Here is a 16,765-nt window from a genome sequence, read left to right as displayed (position 1 = left end):
CGCCCACCTCACTTTTTGAGGGAATATCGATTTCCAGAAAAAACACCTAGGGATCGCCCACTCCTAAAAATACCCCTAAGTGGACTCCGAATCTGCGAACATTCATCCTATGCGAATGACGCGGCCGCAAACCTCACGGTTGGAGGACGCCCGTGACAAAGTACAATGACGGAAGGAAAGACACTTCAATTTGTTTACGCATTTTCTCCCCAATTTCTGTGACCCCAAAGTCGGAGTACATTCATGCAAAACGAAAATGATGGAGATAACAAAAGAAATCTTTGTTCTGTTTGCAAAATATTTTTGGACAAAAAATATGGAAACTTAACGCAAGCAGTAACCCATTCGGGGATTGCAACTTCAGCACACGCCCCGTATCCTGGGACATAACTGCGGAGTGTGAGGTCAAAGATGTAAGGTCAAAGTCCGTCTCCACCAAAATAAGGTCACCGCGAATCCAATCATTTTCTTTGAACGTAGCAACTGCAGTTGGCAAGTTTGTGTGATGGTTGGGACAAAACCAACGGGTAAATAGAGGTTTGCTAAAACGCGGCACGCAGACGTTTGTCATGCGTCCCATTTCGAGCTCCGTGTTTCTGGTGCCGTCCACGCCACGCAGCAATGCCGCCGCCTCAGCCCGCGTTAATAGCACGCTGTGCAAGGACACACGCATGTATGCACCAAACAAGAAAGTTGCGTATGAGCCTGCTCCTTGTGATTGACAACATACCGGATTCATTCATGAGCATTTCTTGATAAAACAATGAAACTAATTCCAGTTTTAAAAGTAAACTTTTGACCAGGGGCAGATCCAGAACTCCGTTTTGGGGGGGTCCACCCATGTCAAATTGCCCTCTGAGAAGGGGTGGGGTCAACTTTGCTTGGAGGGAAGCGACCCCCCCCCCCCCCCCCCCTTCCCCCCCCCCCCCCCCCCCCTTCCCCCCCCCCCCCCCCCCCCCCCCCTGGATCTGCCCCTGTTTTTGACAGAGATCTGTCTGGTTGAGAGTAATTAATTATTAAAACATCCAAACACCAAACAAGCCCTCCCATAAGGACCCCATATTTTGAAGCCAATTTGGCCTATTCTTCAGGGGCGACTACAGCTATGGTTGTTCAGGAGCAGTGTCCTTTTCGTTTTCTTTAAATGGGGACCCCTCGTTTCAAAGCCAATTCGGAAAGAACACTGCTCCTCAACGGCCATAGCCATAGTCACCCCTGAAGAAGAAGCCGAATTGGCTTCGAAATGTAGGGTCCCTATAGTCTGAGCAGGTTTTAGGAATGAACCAGTGGTGGGATGTCTAGGTATTGCAGATTGGTATGCCTACTTTATAAGGATGATTGAGATCGGACGAAACACAGAAAGGTTACGTAAAAAGATGTTGGCTGAGTGATGAATTAGTGTAAAAGATCCTATGAAAGACACACCACAGAGAAAGTTTGCGATACAGAGCAAGGTTAGGCAAAAGGCAGGTTGAATTTTGAGGCAGTGACGCTTGCGGTGCGATAATAGTTGCCCCGAAACCTGCCCGTGCAGGTGGCTCCCTCCTGTGGTTGCTTACCGTAATGCTCCAGTTCCGTCGTGGCAACAAAGAGAGGTGACCAAGCGCTCCAGGCCTTGGCTATGGCCGTGCGGCAGGCAACTCTGAAGCTCTGGGGCTGCCCCTCCGGCAACCCCCGCACAAGAAAGCTGCACTCGAAGCCACGATAGGCCTCAACAAATTGCGAGCAACGACGGCAGTCCTCCGCAAGCACGTCTCCGACGCAGTGTTGCAGACGGTACTCATGTTCCTCTGCACTGTCCTCTTCGGGCTGGTAGAGAGACGGCGAAGAGGAGTCTCTATAAACCCTTTTCAATATTCACTGCCATTTGGTGGCTCAAAGAGCAGTTTCACTTTCGACGCACTAATGGCGGTCATGGAACTGTATTATATCGGGCACCGTCACATTCACACGCCAATGGCAGACGAAAATTAATCGTCCAATCTCCTCATAATTCTTTTTAGATTTGTTTCACTTTTGATAGTGTCAACGTACAAACTGGCCAATACAGGTGACCCATAAGTCCCTTGATTAAATTTCTGCCAGCAAAAGGATTTAGAGCCAAACTTGTTCCAAGATATTTATTGGACTACATTCATGTTGTATGGACGTCTCGAACGTACAGGCTTGACACATCCTCTGCTTGGTAGCGACTTCAAATTCTTCCTTTGTCGGCCTCAAGACCACCATTAGTTTGGCACAGACATCATACACTGAGATGGTGATAGTGATCAGTTGCCACACTAAATATTCAAAGTTCTCTTACAGGGGTGGCCAAACTGTGGCTCGCGGCTCCCTCGTAAGCGTGCCCCTCTTCTCCCGTGTCCCCAGAACGAAAATAGTTCTAGAATAAAAAAGAACATAGTCTTGGCAGCCTTGTACTACCCCATATACATGCAGCTGGACTTCTTTCCGACACAGACGTGTCCAGTGACCCTATGTCCTCGATTGTTCTAAAAAGAATTTTGAACCGTATACGCGAAACGGGCATCAAGAGAAGTAACTGGCTAGCGAACCACGCATTCACTTTTGCTTAGCGGTTGAAGAAACATTCTGCTGCCTGCTGTTATTTGTTGTGGTCGACAATTATACATTTTCTCTTTGGAAAGGACTGTTACCTCCATGTCATTTCTTCTTAAAAGTACCCCGCCCCTCCTTTTTTCCTGCAGCTCTCTGAACTTTTGTAGTTTTGTCTGCGGCTCTAACCCAGTGTCACACTGGCCGTGGGTGGTTCACGTTTCGAACCATTCTCAATTCAACCTTCCCGTTTCGACCCGGCTCAAAACGACCTTCTCATTTCATCCTTTCCCATTTCGCCCTATATTGAAACAACCTTCCCGCTTCGGCCATTGTTTGTTATCAGTTCAGGCGGTTTGTTTCTATCGCTCGTTAACAGTTGATTAGGTTAAGTGTCCAATGTCTGTCCCCCTTGTTGACCTTACTTCTCCCTCTCTCGAAACAACCTTGGGGACATGGCACCGTAAGATAAACGTGGTGTCAGGGAGGGCCCACCCGAACATTTACAGCTTTATCGATTTGATCATACGGGAAAAGGCTTTGACAAGGGGATCTTTGCAGAAGCTTGCAAATAGAGGTGCCGTGCGGGCCAGGGGGCACAAGTGGGTCAGCAAGAACCGCAAACTATCAGAGCTGGAGTGTCGCCTTTCTGATGGCATGATTTCCCTGTTTGACTTTCTCAAAAAGGCGAAGGCATTTTCTCGTCTATGATCTTTTCCTGTGAGCGCGAGTGTTCAGTGTTTGGAACTGTAGAAGAAAATAAAGTCGAAATCACATGCCTGTCACCCTGCCTGATTTATCGCTCTCCAAAATATCAAGATCACTAATATGAGGTTTTAGAATAACATACGCAAGCACTCTGGGTGCCCTAAAAATAGCGTCCCGATGGCAATGCTAATTTTAGCTTACCGAATGTGCTTGTGTATGCAAGACTTCATTATTGCACGCAGCGCGAACAAGCGATCGGCGGTGCTGCAGTTTATCCCATAAAATTAAAAGGCTGCCATAAAAGCTATTACTGGCTTTGGAAGTGCTCATCTGAGCCAGTACTCTAAGCCAAAAAATGCGATGCTTACTAATACCATTTCGAAGTAAAATTAAAAAAAAAAAAGCGACAAGGTCGTCTTTGCAGTAGCGGTGTCGCAGAGTGTACATAGACCGTTGTATGGTCGCACGTTATGGGGATCATCCTGAAGTAAAAAAAAAAGAAAAAGCAAAAACACTTTAAGTGGTTGAAGTAAGACTAATATATTACTTCGAAGCTTGTCTCAAAGAGGTACATATTTTTAGAATACATTGACATGCAATAATATTTCAGAACATGTATTCTTAAGCAGAAAAGGTGTGCAGGCTAGGGTTAGAACGATTAGACTCTTAGCGAAAAGGTTGTGGTGCGCAGGGTCTTATACAAATGGGATAAAAATGGACGAGTTCAAATGCAAAGGGTCTTTTGGGTATCGGTTGGAACGGGACGGGTTCAAATGAGAAGGGCGTTTCGGAATGGGATGAAACGGGACGGGTTCAAACGGGAAGGTCGATTCGGGAATGGGTCGTAATGGGACGGGTTCAAACGGGAAGGTCGATTCGGGAATGGGTCGTCATGGGACGGGTTCAAACGGGAATGGGTTGTTTCGGGCTACACCCCTGGCCGCCCCTGGTCCATTAGCTCCGTGCGAACGAAAGCTTTGAGGCTGTTGGCAACTCTAGATCCAAGCAGACTTATTCACAAAGGGTGTTTCTTTTCACTCTGCACAAAGAAAAATGGTAGGGTATGGAAATTTTGCCGGGTAAATCCGACACTAAAACACAATTTTGGCCGAAACATCAGCAAGATATGCTTAGGCGCCAATCCTTTAGGTTAATTTTGGGGATTAACAAGTGCTTGGTATGCGTTATTGTAGCTGGCACTTGATTAGGATACGGATGTGCCTTTCTTGATTCTCAGAGAAATATTCCATTTGGGAACAGACAAGACCGTGGAAATGTTGTGCCGTAGCAGCAATGCAGAGGCTTTACGTCAGTGTTTCCCAAACTCCGGGATCTGCCAGAAACCCCAAGACATGTCTTGACATCCGACACCACAGCAGCAAAAAGGAATGAGTGGGACAAGAACAACTGATAAAGAACAGCCTCTGAAGCAGCCGAAATATTTTTAACCTCGCAAACTAATACACATTAGAAACTATCCACAGTAAAATCCTTTTACAGCGAAGCTTTTTATAGCTAGGGTTCCGTGGATTTTTCGTGTGCGTGAAGCCTTCCCCATATAAAATATTCGAAGTAAATAACCCAAATGAAGCGTTGATGAATGTGCGTGCAAGATGCCATTTGTTTCGGGCTTTTGCTTATAAACAGTTTCTGCTGCAGGCGTCGACACGTGCGGTGCATGGAACAACATTCCCTGCATTCTCCATGATGCTTGGGTAATTAGCAATAGGTCTATTCAGTAGATTAGTTATCAATAGGCACCATTTTCAAGATCATTACACTCTCAGGTAGATATTAAAGGTTTCTCAAAGATTTGCCGCTGTGCAACCAGTGTCAGCCATGTCAACGATTGCACCGCCCTCTGTTTGTCGTCGTTCCAAGCGCTTGCGTGCCTAATTTACTTTTCTTCCGCTCTCCCGGGGTGGCGGTCTCGTCGTGCGTGTTTACTTTCCGCCGGGTGGGTGTCCTGTCGCGCGTGTTCACTTTCCGCAGGGTGGCTGTCCCGTCACGCGTGTTTACTTTCCGCCGGGTGGCTGTCCCGTCACATATGTTTATTTTCCGCCGGGTGGCTGTCCCGTCACGCATGTTTATTTCCCGCCGGGTGGCTGTCCTGTCACGCGTGTTTACTTTCTGCCGAGTGGCTGTCCCGTCAAGCGCGTTTACTTTCCGCCGGGTGGCTGTCCCGTCACGCGTGTTTACTTTCCGCTGGGTGGCTGTCCAGTCGCGCGTGTTTACTTACCGCCGGGTGGCTGTCCCGTCGTGCGTGTTTACTTTCCACCGGGTGGCTGTCCCGTCACGCGTGTTTACTTTCCGCCGGGTGGCTTTCCCGTCACGCGTGTTTACTTTCTGCCGGGTGGCTGTCCCGTCACGCGTTTACTTTCCGCCGGGTGGCTGTCCCGTCACGCGTGCTTACTTTCCGCCGGGTGGCTGTCCCGTCACGCGTGTTTACTTTCCGCCGGGTGGCTGTCCCATCACGCGTGTTCACTTTCCGCCGGGTGGCTGTCCCGTCACGCGTGTTTACTTTCCGCCAGGTGGCTGTCCAGTCACGCACGTTCAGTTTCCTCCGGCTTCTCGGGGCAGGGCTGTGTCGTGTGCGACACAGCTTCGCTGGTCATCCATCTTTTTTTTTAATACTAACCTGTTGTACAGCCAAATGCTTTTACTACAATATTGCCCGCTTAATAAAGTTTTAGCTGATTTCTTATCTGTTATTACGACAACTCCAACAAATTTCGCTCCAACAATTACTTCCGCTTCATGAATAGAGTACATGGCCTCACAAGTTACATGCAGCCACTATTCTGAACTTTGCGGGTAAAAGGTAAGCGATTTCCCATAAATCACTGGACGCAAGTAGTGCGGTAGTGGGTACAATGACGACCACCATGAAAGTCACGAGCCGCCATCACTCAGCGCATTCTCTGTGGTTGTATTTCGCTGGCATTTTAAATGAGTGCACAATCGAAGACACGACCGATTGTACGGCACATCTTAAGGGGAGACGCGGGTCTTAAAATAGTCAAAAAACGCGAAATTTCACGTTTTTCAAAATTTACATATTTGGATTAATTGTAGTCTAAGGTACCTGCCCGCAAAGTTTCAATGTCGAATTCGATGTCTAAACATGAAAAAAATGATATTTACAATGTCCCCGCAGAGCCCTAACACAGCGAGTTCAATGAAAACAAGTGGAACTTCGCGCCCCGCGCGTTTCGCGATCGCTCGTCGGATCGCGGCCATCTTGGTCTTGTTGGAAAGCCGCTTATTTTCCCCATGTCCTCATCCCAATCGTTATCGCGACAACATCGGGGAACGTCCGCATTCCGCGAGTTTCGAAGGCCCCAATTGCGATCGCTCATTGGCCGGCTAGCAAGGTGCCCGTACGTCAGAGCACGCGCGGCGCCTAGCGCCCCTGCTATTGGCCTAAACGCGCCTCTCCGCTCTTTTTCTCCTTTCCTCCTTTCCGTTCCCGCGCTGGCGAGAGGTGCGTCGTCTGCTCCTGGGCCCGTCTCCGCCCGTCTCCTTAGGCCTGTCTGCTTTGTTTCCTCCGTGGTCGAGCGCACGGTTTAGTTCCCGTTTGCGCGCTTGCGTTGAATATTGTTGGTTCGTTTTCCTACGAAGTCGCGCGTGTTTTGTTTTGTTTCGCTTCGAGTTCTCGAGATGCCGGACGACGCTCGGTTGAAATCGAGCACGCGGCAAGCGTTCGGAAGGAAGAGGAAGCGACCGTGGAACAAGAAGCCGAAGCTGTCTGCTGCAAGTGCGCCACCGCGATCGGCACCGCCGGATGCCTTGGATCTTCCGGAAACATCAGCCGGAGACATTGCGACTCCATGTAGCAGCGGCAGTTTGTCGAGCTTTGCGAGCGCGGTTCGTGTCGACACCGCATACTACTCCACAGCCGAGCAGGCGCAACGAGTCGCACGATCGGACGAATGCAAGCGTGCGCTATCGGAAAAGTCGGCGACCCAGAGCAAATTCGACCTTCTCGGCGTCACCACAGGAGGCCAGACGCGCGACGCTGGGACACAGTTCATTGTAGTGGACATGAAAGCTCTCAAAGCATGGAGAAAGACAATCTGCGTTTGCGTAAGGCCAACGCTGCCCACCAGAGCAGCAGCAATGCAAAGCAGAGGTTCTCCTCTCCAGGCAACACCAAACTGGAACAGCTGGGGACTACAGTCCTGGACAGCTGTGAGGGGGCTCCCCTTTCAAGTGCTACACGAACAAAGGCCCTTTTCAGGGCCAAACAAAATCTGCTTTCGGAACGTGCAACCCTTGGTGCCTCCTCCCGTTGTCCCTTATAGAGTCTAGTCATTATTTTATAACTTTATTTGACATTGCAGACAGTATTTCTCAGTTTTATATTATTTTTTAAAGGTTCTTGTGAACGGATTGCAGAATTTTTCATCTCAATTTGTTCAGATAGAACTATGCTTCCTATTGCTGAACATTATTGCATGGGATCCCTTACTCAATTTTATGCAATGAGTGTCAAAACTTCAACTGCAATTTTCTCAGCTTCGCATTTTTCGTCTACATGCCTAGCCTTACGGTTGTTTTCATGAGATTATTCTTCAAGGATTTCTATAAACTTTATACCGTTGAATTCAGAAAGAAGTGAACTGCAGGGTGATGCTATTTTTGTATGACAGTATGGGCCCGAAATTTTATTATTAGTGATAATGTGACCTCGTTAGGCTTTGTAAATAGTGTACTTGACCTAATTAGACTAGTTTTATACAATGATCTATCTTTGCAAAAATATAAATAATATAAAGACCTGTCTTGCATGACAGGTCCTTAGCTACAAATCCATATCACTTATGCAAAAAAAATTCTATTAGAAAGTTCCTTAATGAGTCGTAAGAAATGACCTAATTAGGCTTCATTATTTTCTTCGTAACTCAAAAAGTAATTGAGATATTGCAGAACTAATTGAATATTTGAAAAGAGGAAGCCAAAACACATATACACATTGATTTTCATTATAATCCATTAATAAACAAAAAAGTCGATTTTAGAACCAGTGTCTTGCCTTAAATGCTGGAAGGATATCGTACAACACAAACAGTATCATTCCAGCATTTAAGACGCTCAATCGGTCGTGCACTCGATAGTGCACCGGTCTCTCCCGGCGTCGCTCTCACCTCCATCCAGTGGACGCGCAGGGCCCCGGGTCTCGGCTCGACGTGCGTCACAACGACTGGACATGCTGTCAGGACCGTGCCGTACTGCAGCACACCGGACGTCCACTGCGCCACAGCTCCACGGTCAAAGGCCGCCGCCACCGTGCCGACATCCAGCAGAGTCGGGATCTCCGGCAAGCTGCGTCGGTGGCAGACATTCACCGTGTCCGAAAAAGAGTTCCCTCAATCTCCGCCCGCCACTGCCGCAGAAGCGTCATGACCCGACAATCCACAGAAGCTTCCGAAGCCACGAGTTAAAATGCCGCGACGACTGAGACACCAGCATCCTCTCATGCTTTCTTCCGACAGAATCGCGACTTCCAACAGCACTTAGGGACCACTTCCGACGTTTGAGTGGAATAGGATGCTAAACGCATCAGTTGGGTGATGCATTGCAGCCACCGTAAGCTTACACACCATTTGCCTATATCTTCGTAGACCCGAGTCAGGTTTCTTGTTAGAATAAAATGAACGGAGTGGCCCCGTTGATAGTTGTAGTTTACGGCAGGAGTCCACACTGCAAAATACCGAGGAAGACCCCACCTGAAATTGGGAGACAACTTTGAAACACTGGAGATGGGGTCTTGTGAAGAGCAGCAATGTAGAGGAAGCACGTGATAACAGGGGCTTCACCGCTTTTCACCGAGGTCCTTGGAAAAGTGGCCGATAACGACGAGCATCTCGGTGAGCTAGGCGGGCCCCAAGTCTGGGCTGGGCGCTTGATATGTCTTCTGCTTAGTTTTCAAACATTTCAAAAGTAACGTGTTGGTTTCTTCCGCGATGTGGCGCTTGCTCAATGTTTTACAGTAGGCTTTTTCAGCTCACAAACCGGAGTGCTATGGAAGCCAGTCGAAGGAACTTATGTCCCAAACATGTTGCCTGATGCAACCGGGCATCGGATTCCTAGTGTTGCTCAGGGAATTGCATGCACGTCTCTCAACACACTTTCCTACCTAAGCCTGAAATCGGCCATTCGCAAAGCTTAACAGAAAATTGGGGCTAGTCAAACCTAAAGGCCTCACGGCGTTTGGTCGTCAAATATAAAAGTGGCCATACAAATATTGAAAATTATAATGCAGCAGACTCGTGACAGAAGAAGGGACAACGCAACACATACTTTCAAAATCCAGCTGTGTTCCAAAATTTACCTCATTATAGATTCTCTCCTCACACTTTGTAGCCTAAGAAGTCAGTGCTAAACAGTAGCTCACCTGCGTCCTAGCTTTAGTCACAGTGACAATGCTGGAGCAAGTCCAAGTGCCAGATGTTAATACTATTTCATCAGCAGCAAAATACAAATGAGCTATTAACCAATGTCGAGTTTCGGCATACCAGAAAGCTATGGGGAGCACAAGTTATCTGCTTTTTGCACAGGGTTTGCGATGATGTCAGAATGCTGAGCTCTGATTGGCTGATTGAAAAAAATAATGGTAGACCTTAAGGCATCTAACATTGAGGTTTATCCACTATCCTTTCAATCAAAGCCAACCTGAGCTCAGCATCGTTCTGACGTCAACTCAACTCCTGCACAAAAAGCAGACCACTTGCTCTCCGCACAGGTATGCGATGCTGAAAAAGGATACGGTCGCCCTTTGTGATACTACAGGCTTTACGAGGACTACTATGTAAGCTATCATAAGTAAGCTGTGCACCACCAATGCTACACTGTGACATGAGATAGCAGGATTCCTGCCAGTTGACGCCGACTTTCGTTGGCATCTCTAACAAAGAGTACATCACGGTTTGATTTTGGTAAAGGTGAGTCCAAGGACATTCTTGGCCGCTGATTGGACATGGCATCGCAACTCCCTGCTGGGCGCACATAATCAAACAATGAGAAATTGACCTGTTTGCGAGTTCCAGATTCTAGCGATATTTTGGTGAAAACGCCTCGCCAACGCCCAAACACTGAGAAAGGTCTTGCGGCCTTTGATCTGCCTATCCTTCGCATTCTTCCGTCATCGGTCTATGTCGGTTTGTGTATGGCAGCAGAACAACTTGAGATTTGCAAATGAATCACGGGCTGTCAATGGCTTCCGACGTGAAATAGCAGACAATCACAATTTCTGCCTGCGCTCAAGCTCATTTCGCCGTAGCACTCCGTTTGTACCAAACGATCCACTTTTTTTCGGTTCTGTTGGCAGACGACAAATTGCGTTTTCTTGTTTAATTTTCGTCTGCAAATGACGCTTCGTAGCAGACCAAGCCATGTCCTTTCCTCACGTTAGCAGATGAACTGCCTATGAACACTACCTTAGCTCGCTCCTCAAGAGGAAGATTGGATCTCGCAGTCACGGTGACCGAAATAGGACCCCGGGTGCTTTTTGTATGCCTGCTTGGCAACACCGACTGCGACAGAGCCGAATGCCATTACAAGAATCCCCCAACACTGCATCTCAAAGCGAAACACGTCCCATTTAAGGACACAGTTTGCCACCCGATGTCCTAGACCAGGGGTCTCAAACACGCGGCCCACAACTCGCTGGTATGCAGCCCGCAGGCAACCGTCTGCAAGTCCCTGTTCACATGTCTCGAATGCTAGGAATAGAATGCCCCATAGTGATCTTGTGTCGTCGATTCATTTTTGCTCGAAAAGTAGCTCTGCTCTCTTAACGTATTCATAATTTATACTTATGTGTTCCTCTGCCCTTTGTTTTGCTTGATGTTCTGCTTCCCAGCTTTTTGTAATGTACAACAATTCTGCTACTAGGCTGCTGGTGCGAGCTATTCGTTGAAGGTTGCATCTCAGTTGCGCGATCTGTCGATCAGCAGGAGCAACTGTCAAAAAAGAAAGCTAAGAGCTCGGGATTCTCGCCTTCAAAAATATTTTACCATTAAAGAGATCCTGAACCAAACATTTTAGTGACTATAGTATGCTGCGCAAGACTTTTCCATGAGCCAGCAGCCGCCGGTGTGCACGAGACCATGCAACGCAATTGAAGTCATAGTCCCCCATTCACACCTAAGATGAGAGTGAAATGTATGGGCTCTGGGTTAAAGGAGAATAAAGGCTAGAAGGAGGACCATGACGTCAAGTTTGTTGCCTGTGCTGGCACACACCGCCGGCTGCTGGCTCGTGGAAGGATCGTGCGCCACATATTATGGACGCTACAATGTTTGGTTCAGGATCACTTTAAAAGACAAATATTTGTTCGAGCGTTGTAATAAAAACCATTAGGAAAGCGAAAACTGTCAAAGTAAGTGATTGCTTTTTTTTTTAGGGACATGTGTAGCTTGGTCAATTTATGAGTGAATTGAGCAACAGGAACGACCGTGTACTTGCTCTCTTGTTTGTCCTATTAAAAATGCCAGCACGATGTCGAGGCGGTGTCATTTAAATTCTTTTTATCACATCAGGTCAGGGCCCAAAGTAGTCATATAAACAAATCAAATCTAAAGATGTCACTGGCAGGCTCACGGGTTCCCCGCCCCGCCCCACCCCTCCCTTCCTCCCCCTCTCCCCCTGGCCCTCGACCTTTCCGGTGTGGCATATCTGGCCCCCAGGCTCGAATGAGTTTGAGACCACTGCCCTAGACCATGGAATGACGGCATCCAGAAGCCACAAGATGTGAACAGATGTCATGTGAGGCGAAAATTTCGATGAGAGCCATGGTAACATCTTAGAAGAAGAGCGTCAGCAAGTGACTTTAGTCTATAGACTGGACATTTTTTACCACTAATGAATGCAAACCAAGGAGAGGCCAGAAGATGTTACGTAGTAAAAAGTTTACCGAGTGGCCTGAGCATTTCACCCCAGGTGAAATGCTGCCCGAGACAATAAAAAGCTATAAACATATAATTAACAAAGCAGAAAACTTGTGAATACAAGCCGACATCCTAAAAACATCTAAAAAATTCCTAAAAATAAGGTAGTAGTTGAGAAAAAATAAAGTCTTACCGGGTGCAATCTGCCAGCCATGGAAGACATCAGGGATTGCAAAAAAACATTATATAAATAATGAAATAAGTTTACTAATTAACCTTTTTATTAGTGAAAATAAACATATGAATCAACTTAGAAACTTTCTCAGCATCACAAAAAGCAACAAATCAACTAATTTTACAAATATACAAGACAAATACAAAAGTTTACGGCGTAAAAAAAAAAAAAAAAGAAGCTAAATTTGGTTGTGTTTTTAGGTTTCGGTTTCCCATCAGAGTGTACCTTTGCGCCAGTGGCCCCGCCCCCATGGAGCCGAAACGTGAAGCTACCTCTTTGCCTCCTTTGTAGGATGAAAGGACGCATGACGCACAAGCTTCACATGCCTCGGTGACCATGGGGCAGGACCGCCGGCGCAAAGATGCGCTCCGATAAGAAACCGAAACCTAGTAAACGCATTACTAGGTTTCGGTTTCTTGAGCGTTTTTTTAGAACGCCGTAAGATGCTGCACCTGCCTTATGTCTTTCTAAAATGAGTTGATTTAGTCGATTTTCAATTATGCTCAGAAGGTTTATCTTCACTAATTAAAAGGTAGGTCAGTAAATTTTAGTCCATTATTTAGCCAACTGGTATGTTTTTTGGCAACACTGGACGTCTGCCGTGGCTGGCAGATGGCTTCTGGAAAGAGTTTCTTTTTTTCTCAGCCAAATTGTAGTGGTACTGATCTTGATTACATTAACAAAATTATGCAACTGATACATACAAGAAATACACTCTGGTAGAGTAGTTTATGCCAAGTGTTTCAGCGAAAACTTAAAATTTTGTAAAGTAGGGTATTTTTAAGAAATTCCAGGCTTTGCTGAAACGCCCGGAATGAACAACTACTCTATCAGATCAAATTTCTTATGTGTATCAGTTGCATAATTTTTTATTATGTAATCAAAATCAGTACCACCATGAAGTTTTACCGATTCAGATGTTCACAAGGGACATCCCTTGCGAACATCTGAAAGCTACACCAATATTTCTCGAATTGTTCTGGCTTGGTTGTTCTTTTGTACGCTTTTCGCAAGTTTGTAAAAATTGAGTGTAAATTGTTTAATGGTTTTGTAGGTATTTTTTAATGCGCACAACCAGTGTGGAAGCTGCATTAAACAGAAGTATGTCTGGTGTCGCTTTTGCATCATTTCCTCATGCAAAACGAAACAATTTTGCAACAACTGTTGCTTCCTACATACAAGCCTTATTGGCTCGTGCAGGCTTTAATTGTGACATATTTCCGGAACAAAATAAATACCGCGTTGTATTGGACTCTACCTCTCGAAGTCCGAGATCCTGCGGCAGAAGAGCCTTGTCTGCTCTGCGTTGGGCTGCCCCTTGTCCCTGCTCCGCTGCAAGAGCTGGCTTCCCTCGGCCTGAGCCGAATCCGCAGCCGTGATCTCGGCTTCGATCTGTCGCCGGCAGTCGGCTACTGGCTTGAGCGCCTTGGTCCTAGCTACGGCCACTTCCGAGAGCAGCGCGTTCTTGCGCTGCCTCACGGCAGCTATGAAGTCTTGCTCCAGTTGGGAAAAGTGACACTTCACCTCTTCCTCCGCAACGTGGGCGCTGTGCAGTAGCTGCGAAAAAATGTGCAGGAGGTGGAAATGTTTCCTACATAAACAAATGCAGCGACGCAAGAGGAAGCGCCAAGTCTGGACACTAAAACACTCCATTCTGGATGCCTTAACCCTTTAACCGCCGAGGACGAGTCTGACTCGTCCATGGCATTCATCCTGCAAATTCCGAGGACGAGCGTCGCTCGTCTGCTCCTTTCTACCCGTGTCTGGAATGCCATCGATGAGGCACGCCCGTCCACTCTATTTTTGCGTTGGGAACAGTTATCTTGCTAGCTAACAGGGGCAAAAGTGAACTAAAATTTCGCTACTTTTGACATTGATTGGCAAATAGTTTATGCTCGTCCGGCAACACAGGTTTTAAAAATGGCGTCCTTCTTGGGTGGCGATTTGCGTCGCTCGCCTCGGAAGTGGGTTTCTTTAGTTGACAATTTTTCGAGTTCCAATGACGATGATTTTGTGCTAGACGATAGCGACGGAAGCGACAACTCCACGGAATAGTATGAAAGCTCAAGCGATTCGGGTCCTAGTGAAGATGACGTGCCTGCTTCGGCGCAGGGCTGGACGGTAATGGACATAAAAAAATCCCCCACAAGCACCTCCATGCTTTCCCTTTGTTGCCACACCGGGCATCAACGTTAGAAAATATTGCAGGGACGCAATATTTTCCAGTGACACCCCGTGCCTGTGATGATGACAACTAAAGACTTGGTTCTGGTTTGAGATTGATCGTTTCTGGGAATAAACCAGTTTAGAAGATGAGTTAGTATTCTAAACGCCGCTTAAAGGTATAAAGTCTAAATAGTGCAAGAAAAAAAAAGTTTAATGATGATAATGGCAAATTGCAGCAACTGGTTGCTGCCTATGAACGCGGACGGCTCGTGTTGCTGTTGTTGCGACGTGACCTCTACATTTCACAACATACAACATCACGAGCAGATGTTGGTCGATATAACGGGCTGGCATCACATTTAAAAAAGTGGTACCATACTTTAAATGCAATTATCATAAATTAAAGTGGATCACAGATGTGTCATGCAAAAAAGAAAAGTTGCAGGTTTATTGAGAGAGCCACAAAGTGGGGCTTTCACGAAAGGAGAGTATGGACAATTGTATTCCCTTAGCTCAACCTGCTCCAGGAAGACATAGCGGCGAGTGGAAAACCCACACACTAACACACTAAACACGTAATATCAATCAACTTCCCCTCAACCTGATAAGATGCAGTTAAACGATCGTACAAGCCTTTGCCGCCTAACAAATAACATACCATTCTGTTTGCCAATGACCATGGCCAAGGAGATCAAACATGCATCTAGGCAGACACACTTGCCAAGATACTGTTCAAGGTTGAAAAGCACACAATATTATGTTTTAATGTTCAGAAAACAATTACCTATTCTGCACAATATATTACTAAAAATGCAAAATATGAATGCCCCTATGAAACCTAGAACATTGGACTGATTGTTGCCCCAACAAGATTGCACAATCATTTTGTTTAATTTTCATCCGATTCAACCACCGATCCCTATTGTATTTGGCCAGATCGCAGATTGGGAGCCTGTCGGTGGCACTACCGGCAAGTCTATACTCTGTGTCACTAGTTGTGTGCAGTGCAGGCAAAGGCAATGCCAGGTGGAGACAGAAAGGGCGAACACTAGGAAGCTATCGTTCACATCACCAATGCTCTTTCGCACGCTGGTAGTCACACACAGTCACCACTTCATCAAAGAACGGTAGGTCAAACTTTTGGAGTGCTTTAGAAAACACAAGTGAGCACTGTGTTAGTTAAAGACTGCTCGAGACAGCGTATGACAAAGATTAGCAGTCAACACTTGTCTGCTTAATACAATGTGTTTTTCTGTATTACTTTAGATACCATTTACCTTCAGTAAATATAATTCTGCCATCAAACTCCCCCCCAGCCTTAGGGCTTCTAGGCGCTTTAAAACACAATCTCATTCTCTGAGGTCAGTTCTCCACATGCCTGGCCAAATGGACAAATATGTTGTGAGGCAAGAGAAAAGGACAGTCAAATGTTAAGTTCCAGGCTTCCTTTCTTTTCAACACATCTCTCTCTCTCAAATGTTAATAAAACAAAACGCGCTCTTTAACCGTACCCTAAAAGGAAACCAACAGTATCTGTCATTCGAGAGAGATCCTTATGTTCCCCAAGCACACAAAATCGCTTAAAAAAAAAGATGGTTTTAAATTTGTTTTTTTACAACGCAACGTTTTAGAAATCCGATGCATGCTCAGCTTCCGTCCACCGAACATGTTGAGGGAAAATGAAATAAATGCCTTGGTGGGTGGGGGCGGGTCCAGGAAATCTCTCTTCTTTGGGTATGCTCGAAGAATTAGAAGGCAACATCAGAGGCCAGGGCACTTACCTGCTTTTCCAGGTAGTCCAAATTCTGTACCACTTCCTTCAGCGACCCCTGCCATTCTCGCAGAGTGAGCAAGTTTCCCTTGAGATCGTTCATGTCGAAATTATAAGCACTCAGCAACCTTTGCGCCCGAACACCGTAAAACTGTCAGGCAAAAGCGTCGTGAAAGACATCGGAGACGCTGAGTTCGGCATATCGTTTGAGAGCTACTAGTAGCACCACACGAATCCTAGTGAAAAGAGCAGTTTGTTTCTTCGCCCAAGGGGCGAATTTCTAGAATGCATTTCCTCGTATTTGAACGGGTGTCGCATACCAATGCTGTTTTCTACGAAGCCGACGTGCGCGACGCGAAACCATAGTGATAGTGCGACGTGAGACGACGTGAGATGCGTGAGACTTGAGGAAGCGAGGAAGCTTGGGAAACCGCCATC

The 16,765-nt window shown here is 46.6% G+C and overlaps 1 protein-coding gene across 1 annotated transcript in view; it reads right to left on the bottom strand.

Moving 5' to 3' along the window:
- The window catches only part of LOC8030325 (cytokine receptor-like factor 3), a 27,633-nt gene extending 10,868 nt beyond the window's left edge, over nucleotides 1–16,765 (bottom strand). Inside the window, exons 1-4 of the mRNA XM_029977614.4 lie at nucleotides 16,338–16,765; nucleotides 13,649–13,947; nucleotides 8,412–8,589; nucleotides 1,560–1,809 (exon numbers count right to left, since the gene is read on the bottom strand). Coding sequence (XP_029833474.3) covers nucleotides 1,560–1,809; nucleotides 8,412–8,589; nucleotides 13,649–13,947; nucleotides 16,338–16,430 — 820 coding nt within the window. The 5' untranslated portion in view covers nucleotides 16,431–16,765. The remainder of the gene's footprint in view (nucleotides 1–1,559; nucleotides 1,810–8,411; nucleotides 8,590–13,648; nucleotides 13,948–16,337) is intronic.

Source organism: Ixodes scapularis, unplaced genomic scaffold (genome assembly GCF_016920785.2).
Source record: "Ixodes scapularis isolate PalLabHiFi unplaced genomic scaffold, ASM1692078v2 PGA_scaffold6__148_contigs__length_123643588, whole genome shotgun sequence".
Taxonomy (NCBI): domain Eukaryota; kingdom Metazoa; phylum Arthropoda; class Arachnida; order Ixodida; family Ixodidae; genus Ixodes; species Ixodes scapularis.
The sequence above is the reverse complement of the archived record's forward strand: the minus strand, read 5'-3'. Positions and strand labels throughout refer to the sequence as shown.